General features: G+C 44.3%; 1 protein-coding gene across 1 annotated transcript; it reads left to right on the top strand.

Moving 5' to 3' along the window:
• The first annotated feature begins 263 nt into the window (after positions 1 to 263).
• LOC141607521 (uncharacterized) lies at positions 264 to 1013 on the top strand. Its single transcript, XM_074426878.1, has one exon. It carries the CDS (start codon positions 264 to 266, stop codon positions 1011 to 1013), a length of 750 nt encoding a protein of 249 aa, XP_074282979.1.
• The last annotated feature ends 19512 nt before the right edge of the window (positions 1014 to 20525 follow it).

Below are 20525 nucleotides of genomic sequence, written 5' to 3' on the forward strand. Positions count from 1 at the left end.
ATTATGAATCTTTTGAGCCTTAACTGCAGGGGGCTGAGCAACCTCGATGCGGTAGGCGACTTGAAAAATCTGCTCAGGAGGGAGGAGGCTAGTGTGGTGTTTTTGTGTGAGACTAAATTGAGTAGTAGAGAGATGCAGAGGGTGTGGCATAGGTTTGATGGGTACACTGGAGTTGTTGTGGATAGTGTGGGTCGGTCTGGGGGTTGGCGTTTTTGTGGCGTGACGATGTTTGATGTACTCTTCGGAGTGCGTCAGTGCATTACATGGACTTTGACGTTGAGATAGGGGAGGTTAATAGTAAGGTTACGGGTTTTTATGGGTGGCCGAATGTACAAGATCGGCATCTTTCCTGGGATCTTCTTCGTCTCTTAGCTTCGGAATCGGCGGATCCTTGGTTGTGTGTTGGAGATTATAATGAAGTTCTTTTTTCTAGTGAAATGAGAGGAGGGGAGCGTGCCCAATGGAAAATGAATAATTTTAGGGATGCTGTTAATGAGTGTGGGTTTCGGGATTTACCCTCTGAGGGTTATGCATTCACGTTTGATAATGGACAGAGTGGAGAGAATAACAGACAAAGCAGGATTGATAGAGCTATGGCTACGGGAGAATGGTTCGACTTGTTTCCTTATGGCCGTCTTTTCCATCTTGATAGGGAGTGTTCTGACCACGCTCCCTTGAGGGTGGTCTTTGATAGGCGGTTAAGGGATGATTATGGTCCGAGGAAGAAATTTTGTTTTGAACATGTGTGGGTCGGGGAAGAAGGGTGTGAGGATACGATTAGGAGGGCTTGGGAGCGAGGTGGGGGTGATGTGCTTGAGACGATTGAGAATTGTGTTAGGGATCTTCAGAATTGGAAGGGGATAAGTATTGGGAAGGTGGTTAAAGAACTGCGAGCTAAACGAGTAAGGCTTAAGGTGCTCAATGAGGGAGGAGTGTCGGCCAGGGACGTGGATGAGAGGAGACGGGTGGTTCGGGATATATCTAAACTCCTGCAGCAGGAGGAGCTTTTTTAGAGACAGGGTTCCCGTGCGATATGGCTGAAGGAAGGGGATAAGAACACGAAGTTTTTCCATCGTAAGGTTAGTCAAAGGAAGCAGCGGAATCATATTCATCGGCTTGTTGATGATTCGGGTAGGATAGTTGAGAAAACCGAGGAAGTAGCGAGTGTGGCTGTGGCATACTTTGAGCAGCTGTTTACTTCGACAAGACCGATTGATTTTGGGGATATTATGCGAGATGTGGAAGGGCGTGTTACCAGAGAAATGAATGAAGGTTTGCGAGCTCAGTATACCGGGGAAGAGGTTGTGCAAGCATTAAATCAGATGAATCCGTTAAAGGCACCGGGGCCTGATGGAATGAATGAGTTGTTTTTTCAGACCTACTGGCACATTGTGGGACCGTCCGTTATTCGTCAAGTCTTGAGAATTCTTAATGGTGCACCGATGCCAGGTAACATGAATCTCACTCATATTGTCTTAATCCCTAAGAAGAAAGCTCCGGATAAGATGGTCGATTTTAGGCCTATAAGTTGTGGACAGCGGGCCGCCCACGGGGGCGCTTGGTGAAGGTCGAAAACAAGCGTTTGCATTTTGTATGGAGTTGCCACCAATTTTTATGGGAAATTGGAACCGTTCGAATACCTCGTGTCATGTCAAGACACAAAGTAGTGACATGAACACTAAGCAATCGTTACCCTTAGCATTCTATGTCTAGAATGACTCTCGCGGATGCCAATGAACACGGGTGCTCACGGAGATCTGGAGTAAGGGGTGAGGGTACGTATTAGGAAGCTCTTTTGATCGAACACCTAATCCCGCCCGCCTCGATAGCGGCCTCTACTAATGATTAGGGAAGTCATTCGTACTTGATATACCGTCGGCTATATGCATGCAATGCAACATCCAAGTTTTAATCCTAGCATGTGAAGATTTAACTAAGTCGGTTGACACGTAATTAGCATACAATGGGGTCGAAGTAGGATTTAATGCTCGTTTACATGTGAAGCATACAAGCAATAAAAGAAATACAATGATAAATATAAATTACAAGAATGATGATTACATTAATTACATTGGAATAGGCGATTTATGTCGAAAATACCTTTAAAACGGATAATTTGAGAAAAAGAAATAAAAGAATGAAACAAATAAATTAACGAACGAAACAGAAAGTGATAATACGGATAATAGTTAATTAATACGTAAGCTAAATAAACTAGGTCAAGGCAGAAACGGAGTTCGGGGGACGAAATCATCTGGAACAAAGCGGATCTGCGCCCTGGAAGAGGCGCGGCGATTCTTGCGTCGTCATTCAAGGGTGAGTTCGGGCCGTGGCCGAAATCGCAAATCGTTAATTTGATTGGTGATTTTAATGATGGATTGAAATATTTACTCGGATGGAAGTGATTAACAGGTTAATTACATGTGAATGATGGTCGTAAAAGCGATAAACATGGATAGGATGAATCGGAAACGGATTATTTACATGAAATAACGATGAAAATATTAATGAGTCCTCTATTGGAATAAGTCAATTAGGCTAAATACGACGGATATACAACGAATATGTGACGAACATGCGAATAAACAGGTTAAACTATATCAATGATGAATTCCAGAAACTCAATATGAACAAATTGAATCTCTAAAATCCGGGTTTGAATTTAATGACGAAAACCCGTAAATATCGATTATTTAGGATCTAAGTCGGATTTATGATGAATTGAACATGCTAATGGTGATGATTAAATATACATGTGAATTATATGCTATTATAACGAAGAATTAACAGATTTAAACAAGCAAAAGCAAGATTTGAACACGAATTACGAGAGGACAAACGAAGAAGAAAGGAAGCGAGAATCTGCGGCGGCCTCACGAAGAGGCGCGCGAGAATCTGCGCTCCTTCAAGAGGCGCAGCGATTCTTTGCGTCCTTTCTCGACGGTTATTTACTGGAAATCCGCAAAAACAGATTTTAACAAAGGGTTTTAGAAATCGGTTTTAAATGGTACTTTCGACGTAAACATTACAATTGGTGATACGAAAAGGTAAAATACAATAAATAAATAAATAAATAAATAAGGATTATACACCCTCAGACTTACATGTTGACGAAACGAGAAGAACTAAGATATCGATTAGTGATGCTCGACGCGAATGCAAAGAGAGTGCCCTCGTAAGAGGAAAACGATTGGTTAATTAAATTGATTGAGTGTAGTTGGTCAAATTGGTCGGTCATGCAACGGAGAGGCTGGTACCCGGAAAGATCCGAGCTTACGTGGTCGAAAGTTCAAGCACGTAGGCGCCAATAAGTAATAACAAAGTCTAGAATGCAAAGGGAGAAGAGAAGGGCGGACACTCGCGTGAGAAATATGAGGAGCGAAGGCTCCTATTTATACTAATCACGTGAAGGAATTAGGGTTTCGGAGACTCTTTGGAAGTGAATCTCGGAAAGATATAAAAAGATACGTAAGACATGCAAAGAAGGGCCTGGGAAGAGGCGCAGCAGACACTGCGTCTCTTGGAAGAGGCGCAGCACCTGCTGCGTCTATTCCCAGGAGGTTTCCTCCTGCTGAAGAAAGATTTCCGCGTTTGAGTTATGGTAGGACGGAAATAATTCGATTATCTTATGAATATTACGGGATATTATTTGCCAAAAGATAAGATTTGTAAAATATGGAATAGAAATATCCTAACATTCCAAATATTCGACTCGGGATTTAACGGTTATCGATTTAAAATGGAGACGGTTTTTGACCCGACTCAAATGTACTCTAATTACTGCCAAAACGACCGTATCGGGACGTAGATGACACCTAAGAGGTAGACATTTAATATTTGAGCAATCACTTGACGATAATCTTACGAATCGTCACAAATCGTTCCGCGTACCAAACATGCGGCCCAATCATCACCGGGTGGTTTGCGGGAGGTGCGAAAATGAGGTATCTCTGAGCCCCCACTTTGACCGAGGCTTGGACAAGGCGAAAGTCAAAGTATAGCCATCAGGTCAATCGAAGATTACAACCTGACGACTATGGCGACGCGAGGCGGTTCAAGGGGTCTGAACCAAGGACCTGTCGTCGGGAACATTTTAGAGTCTGTCGACTATCGGGGAGGGTCGTTTAAAGTCCATTAGACTACGTAAGGAGGCTCGCCAGCCATAAGAAGAGACCATACCTGAGACTTCTTTCTCGAGATGCTTCCGGAGGTGCGCAGGAGCTAAGGGTAAGACCTAAAGGGTATATAAGGATTGTGCTAGGGTATGGGGCCCTAAAGGAAAGCATTGACGGGAAGGAGGCCTAATAAGGTCAACTTAAGGGTAGCTAAGGTTTGGGTATAGGAACTTCTGGAGAACGACACCCTGTCGTACTCATGGGGAAACACAAAATATAGTGAGGGACAGCAGGACGTCGGTAGAAACTGCAGGGGAATCCGCTTGCGTCGGTCTCAAGCGAACTCTGGCAAAAACTTGAGGTTGAATCTGCTTGCGTCGGTCTCAAGCGAACTCTCGTTGGGGAATGTGTTGATGATTAGGAACATCTTGATCGTCATGGAAGAAATCTTGAGTGAGCAATCTTTGCAAAATATCTTTTTCTTATTGGGGACAAATATTTTGACGACTAGGAACATCTTGATCGTCATGGAAGAAATCTTGAGTGAGCAATACTTGCAAAATATTGCTTGCTACTGGGACAAATGAATAATAATATGCAACATCCGCTCTTTGGTGATGAAATGCGGGCCGGAACGAAAGAAAATCGTTGAATGGGCCTAAAGAATAAAATAGCATCGAGGAAGAGGCGCACCAAAGATGGGCCCACAAATAACGAACTTATAACGAATTTTTGAAAATCCATGTGGAGGGAACAGAAGGAAGAGGCGCAGCAAAGAGCTGCGTCTCTTGGAAGAGGCGCAGCGCCCTTTCGTCTTCTTTTCCCAATTTGGCTTTCTGCGTAAAAACGCGAAATCGAGGGGATTTGTGTTCATTATTTCGAAACACAATTCACTCATTTCTCTCTCAAATCTTCACCATTTCCGCCAAGGTTCGATTCAAAAGCTTGCTTTAAATATGACTAATCGAGGTATGTGTCTTAATCTTGCATTAATCTTCTGCATTTGTTGAATTTTGAGCCGCGAAAATTAGGGTTTTCGACCCTTTTGATCGAAAATTTGGGGCTTTTCCCCCAAATGGTTTTGCCTTGCCAAATTGACACTAGAAATGGATAGTAGGTGATGTTAGGAACATAACCATGCATTTGTTTCGAACTTTCATCAAGTTTTGAGCCTTTGAATGAATTTTGAGACGGTTTTACGGCTGAACCGTAATTTGCTTCGAAAATAGCCTTAGGATTGCCCATTGGCGATGAAATTTGATATTTGGGATCCTTGAACGATGGGTAAACTTCCTACCATCTCGGAATTTTGGTTTGTGACAACTTTTTCAGGACACCTTTCTAGGGCACAATCACCGTTATAGCGAAATGCTGCCGAATTTCCAACTCGAACCCAGAACTAGGCTTTGAATTGGACTTGACTTGACCCAATTTATCACATGAGTGATCGGGTTGGTGGGAATATGGCCAAAGATGGCAAAGAAAGAGCGATTTCAGGGCCTTGAAGGCTCGAAAACTTTTTAACAAAGGCTTGTCGTCGTATGACGCGGCCTGAATTTGCTTTAATGTTGCAGGTGATGAGGCTTCTACTTCTGGGAGGGCTCCCATGGAGATAGACGCCGCTACTGTCGAGGAGGCTTTAGAGCATGCCTTCACCGCTGCGGTGATGGCTGCTGGAGACGAGGCTCACGAGGAGGAGGCCGTCGAGGAGGAGGAGGCCCCGAGACGGGCCAACGTCGGACGAGGAGGTCGTCAGCTGAGAGGAGCTTCTGCGTGGGCTGAGACCTGGGAGAGTAGACACCTCGTGTGGGCTGCAGAGGGTCACCTGTCCTACAGGACGGTGAAGAGCTTGGTAAATAAGAATTCACTACTCATTATTCATCCTCTTTCATTCTTTTCTTTCAAATTTCATTCAAAACTAAAGACAGCTTTGTTCCAAATCATAATAGGAGGCCGGGAACATCAGGTCGTTCTCGGGTTACACGACAGCGATGGAGCACTACGAGCAGCTGTCGGCGGAGGAGAGGGCCATGATCGAGTGTGGAGCGTTCGGTCCTCTGGTTCAGGTCTGGAGGGATATCGTGAAGAGGAAGTTGCGGGCTAACCTTAGCCTGGTCCGCGCTTTCTTGGATCGATTCTGGGATATGACTTCCACGTTTCACCTACCTTTTGGTGAGGTGGGTGTCACTCGGAGGATTACGGCATGATTTCAGTCCGCCGTGTGGGACCGAGGAGATGGTGTGGTCGGAGACTGCTATGAGGGCGGATTCGGCCGAGGCGAGGAGATTGATCGGCCGGAACTTGTCGGCGAAGGCTGTTGCGGTGTCGGGTTTGGTACCCAAAGATACTTACGTTCGAGACTACTTTGCGGGGAAGACCCGGCGCTGGTGACGATCGATGGGAGGGAGACAGCTCCTCCTCCTTGTCAAATGGTGAGCGGAGGGCTCGTCGTGGCTTTGGTGGTTCCTGTCTTCGATTTACCTCGGAGACAAGGGCGAGAGGCTATCGACGAAGCTCCTTCCCTTTCTTTCGACCCGAGTTCCCTAGGGCGTTGGGGCCGGGTCACCGCTAGTTTTGCGGTCCTCATCCGCTTCATGAGGGCCATGGTTCGTCTGGAGTTGATGGAGAAGGGGACTTCTCCTGGCGCTGTCGGACCTGGACTACTGTTGGAGGTATGAACCTTCCTTTAGACCAAAGTAAATTCCTTTCTTTATCAAATCACGAAAGATCGTCATTGATTATTCTGTTTTACAGGCGTGGGTGTACTCTTACTTCCCGAGTCTCGCGCCCAAGAGGACGGAGCCGTTGGAGAGGGCCTATCCCGTGGTGAGGGATTGGGTCATGTGTTGGACGAAGAGCAAGCGTTCTTCTCACAATGTCTACCGGCGGGACGTGAACGCTCTTCAGCTGAGCAGCGTGAGTATCCCATTTGTATTCATTTACTCTTCTTATGCTTTGCTTTTAATTGATCGTAGGAATGATCTGTGCTTTTATATTGTCGCAGTGGGTGCCCAGACCTTGGGCGGAGTACGCAGGAGCGCCCCCTTTCGTCGCTGAGGTCCTTCGACCTAGGAGTCCGAGTCGGCTGCTGTTGAGGACGTCGATGGGTCCTGTGTGGTACTTGGGCGAGCGGTTGGCTCGTCAGTGCTCTCGGGACGCGGTGACGCTTCCGTCGATCCTCCCGGACGATGTTTAGGAGCCTTCGAGGCCGAGAGGGAGGCGGACTTGGGCCGGTGCCGATGGCGACGACCTTCTTCTACCTGGCGAGGACTACTCGGCGTTCCTTTACGGGAGGTTGGCGTACTGGCCGGTAGTGGTGAGTATCTTTTTACTTTTTGCTTGATTTGATTTCGAGAATTGCGACGAAAGATCATCGATTAACGAGAGTTATTTGTCTTTGCAGGAGGTTGAGGCGGCGGGCATCGAGCCCCCAGAGTACCCCGAGACCCTCGAGTACATTGACGCGACTGGGAGGACGACGATCTCCGAGTTGCGTGACTTTGACGTAGCTGTGACGGATGCTGGCCTAGATGATGCGACATCGATTCGGAGGGTAAGCCTCCGACTTGTATGACTTTTGTGTAAGAACACATTTGATTGAGTTCGCTCAATTTGCTGAGAATTTCTTTTGATAATGCAGGTCGCACCGTCCCGGTTCGTGGCACTATGGAGGGTGGCCAACCGGCTGCGAGCTACTGCCATCGAGGCACTCGTCGGTGGTCGAGATCGTCAGGTATGAACCTCATTTGATTGATTTTTTTTTTTGGTTTTGATTTTCGATCTTGCTTGAATTGATTGACATGAGCCAATTTGTTGTTGTTTACAGGGTGACCGCGAGCTGGAGCGAGAGTTGACCCAGTCTCGGGAGGAGACGGCTCGCTTGTTGAGGGAGCTCGAGGTTCGGGACGCCGAGATCGCCGTTCTGGTGGCGAGAGTTGCCGAGTTGGAGGGCGCCTAGTTTTGTGTAGTTTTGTAGACTTGTACATTTTGGACATTTGATTTTGAAACATTTTTGGACTCTGTTTGGGCGCAAGCCCGGTTGCTTGGACTTTTGGACTTTGTTCGGGCGCAAGCCCCGGTTGCTTGTACATTTGCTCTGTTTGGTGTATATATGGTGGCCTGAGTGCCTTTGCTTTGGGTTGTGTTGCTTGTACTGCAGGTTAGTTCTTGAACAGGTTTGGTAGACAACGGTTTATGCCGTTATGCTGCCGAAATTTACATGGAAATTACGCAAAACATACATTTTATATACATAAGGCCTTTAATCCGCGCAAAATGAGACTCAAAAGAGCATGAGGAAAAGCAAAAAATTTGCCGGAAATGACCGGACGGTAGGGAGAAATTTGCCGGAAATGACCGGACGGTAGGGAGGGTTACCCCCTAAAAAAAAAAAGAAAAAAGAAATCTGTAAGTTAGAGATGTGGAAATGAAAAAAAAAAAATTAATGATAAAAAAAGGTAAATGAATTATAATGGAAATTGTGTCCTAAGATGAGGAATTGGAACTATTTTTTAAAAATGAAAATGAAATGTATTTCCTAAAATGAAAATGTGCACATGTGGTAAAATGGCGAATTGTCGATGTCGTCTCGAAATGAGTGCCCGCGAAAATAGGAAACTTGAAACATTGTAAACTGCTCGTATTTACCAAAATAAAATCCCGTAGGAATAGGAAATTATTCATTATAGAATTAGGAAAGATCCAAATGCGGAAATCACAGAAGTGAGACTGGGGAAGAGGCGCAGCATGAGCTGCGTCCCTCTGAAGAGGCGCAGCGAGTGCTGCGCCTATTCCCAAGCTTGTCCGTTCTGGCGGATTTTTGGAAACAGCAATTAGTATAAATAGAAGCGTCGACGGGGCGTTAATTCACACAATTCTTCTGTCTCTTCCTCGTCTATAAAACTCTCAAAATAAATCTTCAAGAGAAAATTGTCATTATGAATACTTTGGAGATCCGCTTGAAGGAATGGTCCAACGAGTTTTCGAATATGGAGAAGCACGACATGGGTGCTTATAACCTTGGGTCTTTGTTGAGTTTGAAACTCATTAAGGTAGTAAAACCGTTCTTGGATGCTTGCCTTGACTATTGGGACCCGAATTATCATGTTTTCGCGTTCCCGGGAGGTGATATTTGCCCGTTTCCTGAAGAAATTGCTGCTATTGGTGGGTGGGACCCCGAACATTTACCTGCCATCCCTTCCACTTCACAAGGGTATAAGAGCAAATTCAGAGACTTGCTTGGACTGACTAGACTTGAGGTGGATCGCTTAGTTACCCCGAAAGGCGTGAGGATGTTGGATTTTATAGACCGATTCATCAACAGGGCCGACCCTACTGTTTCCCATGTTGCCAGGAGGAGGGCATTTGGCTTTTGTTTGCTGCACGTGTATGTCTTCCAAGGACACGTTGATGAAGATTTGAGAGGTGATCCCCGTCTTTTGGGTCTTATTGAGCAAATGGAGTCACGAGAGCCCACTTGTTTATGCTTAGGAGAGATCATTTTGGGTTTGGATAATAGGAAATCCAACCGCGATCTGCCGTTCTTGGGGAGTCCCGTCATTTTGCAGGTAAAAGACATCATCTTTTTTTGTTTTTTTTTTTTTTTTTTTTTTTTTTTTTTTTTTTTTTTTTTTTTTTTTTTTTTTTTTTTTTTTTTTTTTTTTTTTTTTTTTTTTTTTTTTTTTCGATGTCTAATACCTGCTCTTGGTAGGTTTGGCTTATGGAACGGCTCCGATTGATCGAGCCCCCAGTTCATGCACTTTCCTATCATTCCCGTTCGATTGCGATGAGGACGCGGTTGTACATGGTGGACTTCACCCGGGTCTATGACTATTGGAAGAACAAGCTGAAGAATGATGATGGTCCACTGATTAGGTGGGTCGTACCGTGGTGGCGCCTCAAGTCTGTCACTGGAGTATCTTCTTTGGATCCCACTAGGTCCGTGCGCATTCCGGGATTGGAGTTTATGGTATGCATCTTTCCGGAAAGATTGATGAGGCAAGTTAGGTTGAAGCAGACGATCCCTAGGCTTGATACCGTTCCGCAGACTGCTATGGCGCTTTCTACCGAGAGCCGAAGGGAGTGGGCTATTAAATGGGCCCAAAGAAACATGTGGTTCTTGAACTTCTCCGCCAATGCTTTATGGGTGTCGGATTCTTATCTGAGGTGGAGAAAGGCTGCAACTCCGGAAGAGCGCGAGAGACTGAGGAAACGTGAGCCTGTTGATTACAAGGTGCGTGAGGGAGAGAAAGAGAAGGAGAAGCATCTGACAGAGGGAGAAGAAGAAGCCGGGTTTCAGGTCATTCATCCTTCAAAGAAATCAAAGACTACTCCTGTCGCAGAGCTGGTGGTTGGCAAGAACGGAAGAGTCAGGCCTCGAGAAAGACCGTTGGTGATTAGGTCTGAAGTGGTGCAAGAGCGCCCAGGTCGAGGTCGTGACGGGAAATATGACAAGAATGACAAGGGCAAGGGGAAGATGGAGGAATAGCCCGAGTCTTTATTTATTATTTGATTATTATTATTGTTGTTGTTGTAATAAAAAGGAGGGATTTTTAGAATCCTAGCCTATTCTATTTTTATTATGTAACGTACTACTTATATTAGAAAGCGAATGAAATAAAAAAAAAAGGTTAAATGGTTATGAAACCGTTGAGATTTTCCACTTATTATTCTTGTCGAATTTCAAATGCAATGCAAATGTCCTTCTATTTACATTTTTAGGATATAATGGGTTGAATCCCATGAAGGATTGCCTACGTATTCACTTAAAAAGCGAAATCAAACCCCTGCGCGTAGTTCGAGTAAATGTAAAAGAATAATTGTTCGAAGCAAGAGCTTGTGATGAACATAGAAAATAAGCATGAGCTTTTGCTTACTCTGGAGGTGCGAATTTAGTTTATTTGATGATATGAGGATGACAAACTTGTCAAAATGCAAGAGCACAGTGACATTTAGCTTATTTCAGCTTGGCCAGGGGCCGTTTATTTAGTGCCACAAGAGCGACACATGGGTTTACGTGAGGCGCGTCTTTGTCTTATTCTAGGCATAGTACCGTTTCAATTGGTCGAGGTTTGTGGGGTTTGAAAATTCATTCCCATCTAGGTCTGTGATTCTAACCGCACCCCCTGGGAGTATGGATTTGACTAGAAATGGTCCGGCCCAATTAGGTTTGAATTTTCCCCTTGGGTCGACAGGTAAAAGAGCTCTAACCGATTTGAGTACTAAGTCTCCTTCTCTGATGTTTCTTGGCCTAACTCTTTTGTTGAAAGCTCGTTTGATACGGGCTTGATATGTTTGGACATTATGTAAGGCGCGTAGCCTACGTTCATCCAGGAGGATGAGTTCTTCATACCTATCCTTCTTCCAATCGGCCTTCGGGATTTGACTTTCTAGTAGAATACGCAAGGATGATATCTCTAGCTCGACTGGTTGTACAGCTTCCATGCCGTAGGTCAAATAGAAAGGAGTAGCCCCAGTGGGCGTTCTAACAGATGTACGGTACCCCCATAAGGCGAAAGGTATCTTGCTTGGCCAATCTCTGTAGTTGTCGATCATTTTCTTGAGAATCGTGACAACATTTTTATTTGCCGCCTCTACCGCGCCATTAGTCTGTGGTCTATAGGGCGAAGAGTGGTGATGCTTAATCTTGTATTTGGCTAGCAATTGCTCGGTTTCAGCTTGGAAGTGTGACCCATTATCGCTAATGATCTCATGTGGGCAACCATATCGACAGATGATGTTGTTTTGTATGAATTTTGCCACATTTTTAGCCGTAAGACCAGTGTAGGAAGCCGCTTCTACCCATTTGGTGAAATAGTCAATCGCCACTAGAATGAAACAGTGACCTCCTGTTCCTACCGGGGGGTTATTTTCCGATTATGTCGATTCCCCATGCAGAGAATGGCCAAAGAGATGTCATCGTGTAGAGCAACGAAGGAGGGACATGTTGTACATTCCCGAAGATTTGACAATTGTGGCAGTGTCTCACGTATTTGATGCAATCGGATTCCATTGTGGTCCAATAATACCCCAAACGTGTGATTTTCTTTGCCATCATGGGCCCACTCATGTGAGGACCGCATTCTCCGTCGTGGACTTCTTCCATCACCTTTTGCGCCTGTGAATGATCAAGGCATCGCAGGACTACACCAAGAGGTGTTCTTTTGTATAATTCTCCTTGCATCAGAATGTATTGGGAAGCTTGTAGGCGTATAGCGCGTTGTCCCCTTTTGTCCATATCTGGTGGATAGGTACCATTAAGCTTGAAATTCAGGATTGCTTGGAACCAGGGTTCCTGTGCGATTTCCTCTTCGTCGGTGATTTGATGGACGTAAGCCGGCTCTGACCGTCGTTCGATGCACAAAGGCATTTCTATCATGTGATCTGGCATATTTATCAAAGATGCAAGTTTCGCAAGAGCGTCTGCAAATTGATTTTCCTCCCGAGGTAGGTGTAGGTATGTTACATGATCAAAGAATTGAGCGACTTGGTCTATCCTAGCCTGATAGGGTGCGAGGCTTTCACTTCGTATTTTCCAAGATCCTGTAACTTGGTTGATGATCAGTGATGAGTCCCCATGTACTCGGAGGTTTTTAATGCCTAAGCTTACTGCCACTTGTAGTCCAATGAGGCAAGCTTCGTATTCTGCGGCGTTGTTTGTCACCTCGAAGTCGAGTTTGACAAAGAATCGGTGTATGCTCACCTTCAGGAGAAATGAGCAACACTCCTATTCCGAATCCTCTTAAGTTGGATGCTCCATCAAAGTATAGGTCCCAGGAGTCTACATCTGTTTGAAGTATATCCTCGTCGGGAAATGACCAAGTATCTATGGTTTGTGCGTCGTTGATAGGATTTTCTGCGAAGAATTCGGCGACGGCGCGACCTTTTATAACTTTCGGTGGCACATATTTAAGGTCGAATTAAGAGCATCGAGTCCATCTTGCCGGCGTCCGTTGAGGACGGGTTTCTCGAAGAGGTATTTGACTGGATCCATTTTGGAGTATATCTTGACGGAGTAGCTAAGCATGTAGTGACGTAGCTTCTTCGTTGCCCACACAAGAGCGAGGCATGTCTTTTCGAGTTGTGAGTATTTGTACTCATATTCCAAGAACTTCTTACTTAGATAGTAAATAGCTCTTTCTTCGCTTCCTACAGTTTGAGCCAACATGGCGCCCATGGCGGTTTCCGTTACTGTGAGATATAAACCAAGAGGTTGATCTCATTGCGGTGGCATGAGCACTGGTGGTTTAGCCAATATCTCCTTAATTCGGTCAAACGCTTTTTGACAATCATCATCCCACATGGTGTGGTCTGTTTTCTTGAGTTTCTTGAAGATAGGCTCACAAATCATCGTAAGTTTCGATATGAATCGACTTATGTCTTGTACTTTTCCCAGAATCCTCGACTTCTTTTTCTCGTTTGAGGTTGTGGCATTTCAATCAGAGCTTTGATTTTTGAAGGATCTATTTCTATACCGCGTTGGCTAACGACATATCCCAGGAGTTTCCCGGATGTTACCCCAAATGTGCATTTACGGGGTTGAGTCTCATGTTGTACTTTCGTAGCCTTGCGAAGAACTTGCGAAGGTTTGCAATATGTCCCTCTCTTTACTTGGATTTGACGATCATGTCATCTACATATACCTCAACTTCTTTGTGCATCATGTCATGTAGGAGTGTAGTTGCGGTGCGTTGGTATGTAGCTCCGGCGTTGATCAATCCGAATGGCATTACCGTATAGCAATATGTTCCCCATTGGGTGACGAATGCGGTCTTGTGCATATCTTCCATGGCCATCTTGATTTGGTTATAACCCGCATATCCATCCATGAAGGATAGTAATGCGTGGTCTGCAGTATTATCTACCAATATGTCAATGTGAGGTAGAGGGAAGTCATCTTTTGGACTCGCTTTGTTCAAGTCCCTAAAATCAACACAGACACGGATTCTCCCATCCTTTTTGGGCACGGGTACTATGTTAGCTACCCAGTCAGAATACTCGGAAACTTTGATGAACCCGGCTTTGAATTGCTTGTCCACTTCTTCCTTAATCTTTAGAGCCCATTCTGTTCTCATTCGTCGAAGCTTCTGTTTCACAGGTTTGAAACCTGGCTTAATCGGAATTCTATGTTCGGCAATATCCCTGTCGATCCCTGGCATGTCTTTGTAGGACCAAGCGAAAACGTCTTTGAATTCATTTAGGAGGTCTATGAAATCGGCCCTTTCGGTTGAGCTCAAGGTAGTCCCTATCCTAAGTTCTTTGGGTTCTAGTTCGGTTCCTACATTGATGGGTTCGGTGTCCTCTATTACAGGTCCCCCTTCCCCTTCCTGTAGTATTTCTTTGGCTACGTAGGGAGGTATTTCGGTCAAGTCTGGGTCTTGGTCATCCTCAGTATCATCGTAAACAGAATTGCACTCAAGATAACACAAAGAGTAAGCAGAACCTGATTTATTCATATTAAGATTTGAGTAAAGTTGAAACAAAGAAGCCAACTGATCCATGGTCAGTGGCGGCAAAGGGACAGTAATTGGGGCATTTCCCGAACCACTGTGACTACTCGAGGCTAAGCTAGGAGAAATGAAGGGAGTGGGGATGACAACAGGAGTAGATTCTCTAATGACTTCTCTAGACTCCGACTCTGACTCTGACTCCGACTCCGACTCGAACTCGTCGTCTTCTGGTTCTCCTTTAAACATCTCTCCTTCTCCAGTAGTGAGCTTGAAGAGTCTTCCTTGGTTGTTGGTCCATTTGATAGATTTTCTCCATCCTTTCTGCTGCTTTGTGTCGATTTCTGTGATCAAGGCGGTGGGGTTGAAGCGATCGTCCTGAAGTATCATAGTAATGATCTCATCCTGCGCGGCCCTAATGAATCGATCTTCTCCAAACAATAGGCTAACAGCTTGTTCGTCTAAGCAAGGTGCTTGACGGGTTTTGACGGTAGGAACCGTTTCTGGAGGAATGAAGTAGCAATCATGAAAGATCTCGATTCCGGCTAGCTTCCTCTCAAGATAATGCCAAGGTTCGGGAAATCCGTGAAAGAGTTCTGAACTTCCTTCTTGAACAAAGTACCCATTTAAAGTGGGGAGATATGGCCTCATTTGGACTCCTACGTGCTTGCGGTTTTGGACTTGGGCGAGCATTTCGAGAACTTCCTCTTTTGTGGGTTTGTACCCTAAACCAAGTGGTATTCTTGTTGAGTTGCCTTCCTTGTATGGTGCGAAGGTATTCTTCCGAATTGGGTTCAAAGGCATTCCCGGGAAGTATCCCTGAGATTTGAGTATGTGGTTGACCACCAAGTTGGAGTAGGGATTATAGTATAAGGGTGCCAACTCACTTTCTATGACGCTTACACTTTGGAAGCCCCCAAGTTCGTATATAGGATCCGCAAGGACTTGATTGTTTGATTGCTTCTCGATTATTGCCTTGATGGGTGACGAAGTGATTGTCACTACTTTGCCATTTAGTGGGATCTTGATCTTTTGATGAAGGGTGGATGTTACCGCTTTGGAAGCATGAATCCAAGGCCTTCCCAGAAGTATGTTGAATGAAGCTTCGATGTCCACTATTTGGAAGTTAACCTTCCGTTCGATTGGTCCTGTGGCTATGGTTAGGTTAGCAAGTCCTACCACTTTTCGTCGCGTACCATCATATGCACGAACACCTTGATTTGTAGGAGTCCAATCCGACTCTTTCATGCCTAGTTTGTATGCCGTTTTGAGGGGTATGACGTTGACCGCGGAGCCATCGTCTACCAAGGTCATTGGCACATTTTTCTTTAGACAGATGACAGTGATATATAGAGCAAGGTTGTGATTAGCGCCAAAAGGTGGCAAGTCTCCATCCGAGAAAGTAATAGGATTACTTAGCTTAGGTGATTCTTGGAAGACCAAGTTGACTATATCTTCAGGAGTAGAGTTATGTGCTACATTCAATTTGGCCAAAGCTTGCAGTAAAGCTTGGCGATGTGGAAATGAACTTGCCACTAGTTGCCGGATGAAAGATCACCTTGGTCTTCTCAAATTGCTTGAGCAAATGATCAGTGGGGTCATCTTCGTTGTCATTCGGTGTGATGACGTTGGTTGGACCGTTTTGAGTAGTGCTTTGATATGGGCGACCCGAACGAGTTAGGTGATCCACATCTTGGTCTTCACCATTTTGGACTATTTCCTTGACTAGGGAATTTTCGATGAGATACTCGTCCTCGTCATCATCGGCCCAAACCCCATTAATCGACTAGTTCCTTCATTCTCATGATATCACTTTCTAGTCGTATGATTTGATCGACTAGTTTATCAACCACGGTGACTACTTCTTGCATAGTGGTATTTTGAGAGAAGATCAATGGTACACGTTCTTTAGGTATTGCGTTGGGATTGCGCAAGGTCGTTACCATGTTTTCTAGTTCCCACACTTGTCTATCTACATTCCTTGCCCATGTGATGAAGTGGGAAATGGTGGGGGAGATAGTAGAGTAGAGCCTTTCTTTCTCAATTGCATGAATTTCATTTTCGGTGGGAGAAATGAGGTGTGAGCAATCTAAGGTAGATTCGTCACTTGTAATCACCAGAACTCCACGAGGATTCTGAGTGTTGTTGGGCTTACCTCCTGGTGGGATTGGAAGTAGACCATCTTCAATCATATCTTGAAGCACGTGTTTCAACTTGTAGCATTTTTCTGTGTCGTGCCCTTTGCCCCTATGGTATTCACAGTATGAATTTTCATCCCAAAACTTGGACTTCTTTTCGGGTTCGGGAGTAGGTCCAATGGGTTGGAGTTTACCTTGCTTCATTAACCTTTTTAGAGCGTTGGAGTACGTATCCCCAAGGTTTGTGAATTTCCTTGGTGGAGTAGTTTTCTTAGATGGCTCGAGAAGGTTAACTTCGTCGGTATTGCTAGTAGAGCCGTATGAACGACTTGTGGACCCTTGATATCCTCGACCTACCGTTTTGGACAAGAGTCCTTTACGGATGTCATCTTCAATCCGTGTCCCTAATACGGTTAAGTCCTTGAAAGTCTTGATGTTTTGATATCTCAAATGGTTGGCATATATGGGCTTGAGATTATCCACAAACTTTTCCACAAGAGTAGCCTCTCATCCGGCGTTCAACTAGTTGAGTACTAGTCTTCCTCCACCTACTTAGGAAGTCGGTGAATCCTTCTTTGTCATTTTGGGTAAGAACCTCTAGAGTACGCATGTTGACTTGGATCTCGGCATTATCCGCATATTGTTTAGAGAACTCGATTGCGGCGTCTTCCCAAGTAGCGACCTTCTTGTGATCTAAAGTGTAGAACCATTGCTTCGGGATGGTGTCAAGAGATGAAGGAAAGATCCTTAAGAACATCTCGGGTTTGATGCCTTTGATAGACATGTAATCCTTGAAGGCACGGATGTGGTTCAAAGGGTTCTCATGTCCTTTGAACTTAGGGATATCCGTCATGTTAAAGTTAGTTGGCAATTTGGAATTGACGGCTTCATACTTGCGATTGTTTTCCCTATAAATGTCATCCCCCTTAAGGTACATCAATTGCTCCTCTAGGTATTGGAGTCTTTTCTCAGCTGCAGTCGTTCCTATGATAGGATTCTCATCCCTAGACTCGTCATCGGAGTAACGTAGTACTTCACTTTTAAGGGGAGGCAACCTTCCCTCTACCTCAAAGATACGGCCTTCGATGAGTTCAAGGCGGTCATAGGTTTGGTTTTGGGTAACTTGCATTTGGGCTAGCGCGGCTAGGATTCGATCATTACTATCTTGAATTTGTTGGAGATTTGTTTCATCACTTGATCCGGGCATCTTGGAAACTGGATAAGAGGTCGGCGACGAATCAAAACACGATCGACCATTCTATCACACTTGCTAAAAGAGGAAAAGTTTTGACTCGTGAAGTGGGTGTGTGCCACTTGTGTTGAGTGAGTTTTGAAGAAAGACAAGGTCTTTGAAAATGTGTGTCCTAGTCAACTGTAGTGTAGTTGTAGGAGTGGACTCGAAGTGAGGTTTTGAAATGGGCTTGTGACCCGAATTTTGACACGACAAACGGACAGAGTTTTGACCGGATTTTGCGCTAATTGAAGGCCTTTTTCGAATTTTTGTTTTGAAATTGGGTTTTGATTTTTGAAAATTCGTCATGATTTGTTTAGAAATGGTGATCACGTAAGGTTTACACATTTATACAAGCATTATAACGGGATGCTGAGTGCATTTAAAAGGGTTTTGGTTTAAAGGGTGGGTTGCCATACCGAACCATCAAACCCGAAGTCTGTGGAGAGGTTCGTGCCAAACAAGAGTAAGGCCAATTCCTAGTCCATTTCCTCAAGTAGTGAAGGCCCTTGATACAAACAAGAGTAAGCATCATGGTATGGATGACGTCAATCGCTATCCATCCTTAGGCCCAAATAAGAATTAGGACCGTTTAGACGGGACGATTGGTCGAATGGGTTGGGTTGGGCCTAGGAAGGCCGAATAAACGATCTAGGAAGACCGAGTTATGAAAACCGACAATTGTCTTGTACAAATTATTCCCTAACCTTGTTCAAGTTTCACCCTTGCTACACGTAAGTGTATTATCCCCAGTGAGTCGCCAAATCGTGGACAGACGGGCTGCCACGGGGCGCTGGTGAAGGTCGAAAACAAGCGTTTGCATTTTGTATGGAGTCGCCACCAATTTTTATGGGAAATTGGAACCGTTCGAATACCTCATGTCATGTCAAGACACAAAGTAGTGACATGAACACTAAGCAATCGTTACCCATAGCATTCTATGTCTAGAATGACTCTCGCGGATGCCAATGAACACGGATGCTCACGGAGATCTGGAGTAAGGGGTGAGGGTACGTATTAGGAAGCTCTTTTGATCGAACACCTAATCCCGCCCGCCTCGATAGCGGCCTCTACTAATGATTAGGGAAGTCATTCGTACTTGATATACCGTCGGCTATATGCATGCAATGCAACATCCAAGTTTTAATCCTAGCATGTGAAGATTTAACTAAGTCGGTTGACACGTAATTAGCATACAATGGGGTCGAAGTAGGATTTAATGCTCGTTTACATGTGAAGCATACAAGCAATAAAAGAAATACAATGATAAATATAAATTACAAGAATGATGATTACATTAATTACATTGGAATAGGCGATTTATGTCGAAAATACCTTTAAAACGGATAATTTGAGAAAAAGAAATAAAAGAATGAAACAAATAAATTAACGAACGAAACAGAAAGTGATAATACGGATAATAGTTAATTAATACGTAAGCTAAATAAACTAGGTCAAGGCAGAAACGGAGTTCAGGGACAGAAATCATCCTGAACAGCGCAAGAGATCGCTAGCCCCTGGAAGAGCGCGCGATTCTTCTGCGTCATTCCAAAGTGAGTTCTGGCCGTAAGCCGAATCGCAAATCGTTAATTTGATTGGTGATTTTAATGATGGATTGAAATATTTACTCGGATGGAAGTGATTAATAGGTTAATTACATGTGAATGATGGTCGTAAAAGCGATAAACATGGATAGGATGAATCGGAAACGGATTATTTACATGAAATAACGATGAAAATATTAATGAGTCCTCTATTGGAATAAGTCAATTAGGCTAAATACGACGGATATACAACGAATATGTGACGAACATGCGAATAAACAGGTTAAACTATATCAATGATGAATTCCAGAAACTCAATATGAACAAATTGAATCTCTAAAATCCGGGTTTGAATTTAATGACGAAAACCCGTAAATATCGATTATTTAGGATCTAAGTCGGATTTATGATGAATTGAACATGCTAATGGTGATGATTAAATATACATGTGAATTATATGCTATTATAACGAAGAATTAACAGACGAAACAAGCAAAAGCAAGATTTGAACACGAATTACAGAGGACAAACGAAGAACAAAGGAAGCAGGAACTGCGGCAGCCTCACGAAGAGGCGCAGCAGGAACTGCGCTCCTTCGAAGAGGCGCAGCAGTTGCTGCGTCCTTTCTCGACGGTTATTTACTGGAAATCCGCAAAAACAGATTTTAACAAAGGGTTTTAGAAATCGGTTTTAAATGGTACTTTCGACGTAAACCTTACAATTGGTGATACGAAAAGGTAAAATACAATAAATAAATAAGGATTATACACCCTCAGACTTACATGTTGACGAAACGAGAAGAACTAAGATATCGATTAGTGATGCTCGACGCGAATGCAAAGAGAGTGCCCTCGTAAGAGGAAAACGATTGGTTAATTAAATTGATTGAGTGTAGTTGGTCAAATTGGTCGGTCATGCAACGGAGAGGCTGGTACCCGGAAAGATCCGAGCTTACGTGGTCGAAAGTTTAAGCACGTAGGCGCCAATAAGTAAGAACAAAGTCTAGAATGCAAAGGGAGAAGAGAAGGGCGGACACTCGCGTGAGAAATATG

Source organism: Silene latifolia, chromosome 10 (assembly GCF_048544455.1).
Source record: "Silene latifolia isolate original U9 population chromosome 10, ASM4854445v1, whole genome shotgun sequence".
NCBI lineage: Eukaryota > Viridiplantae > Streptophyta > Magnoliopsida > Caryophyllales > Caryophyllaceae > Silene > Silene latifolia.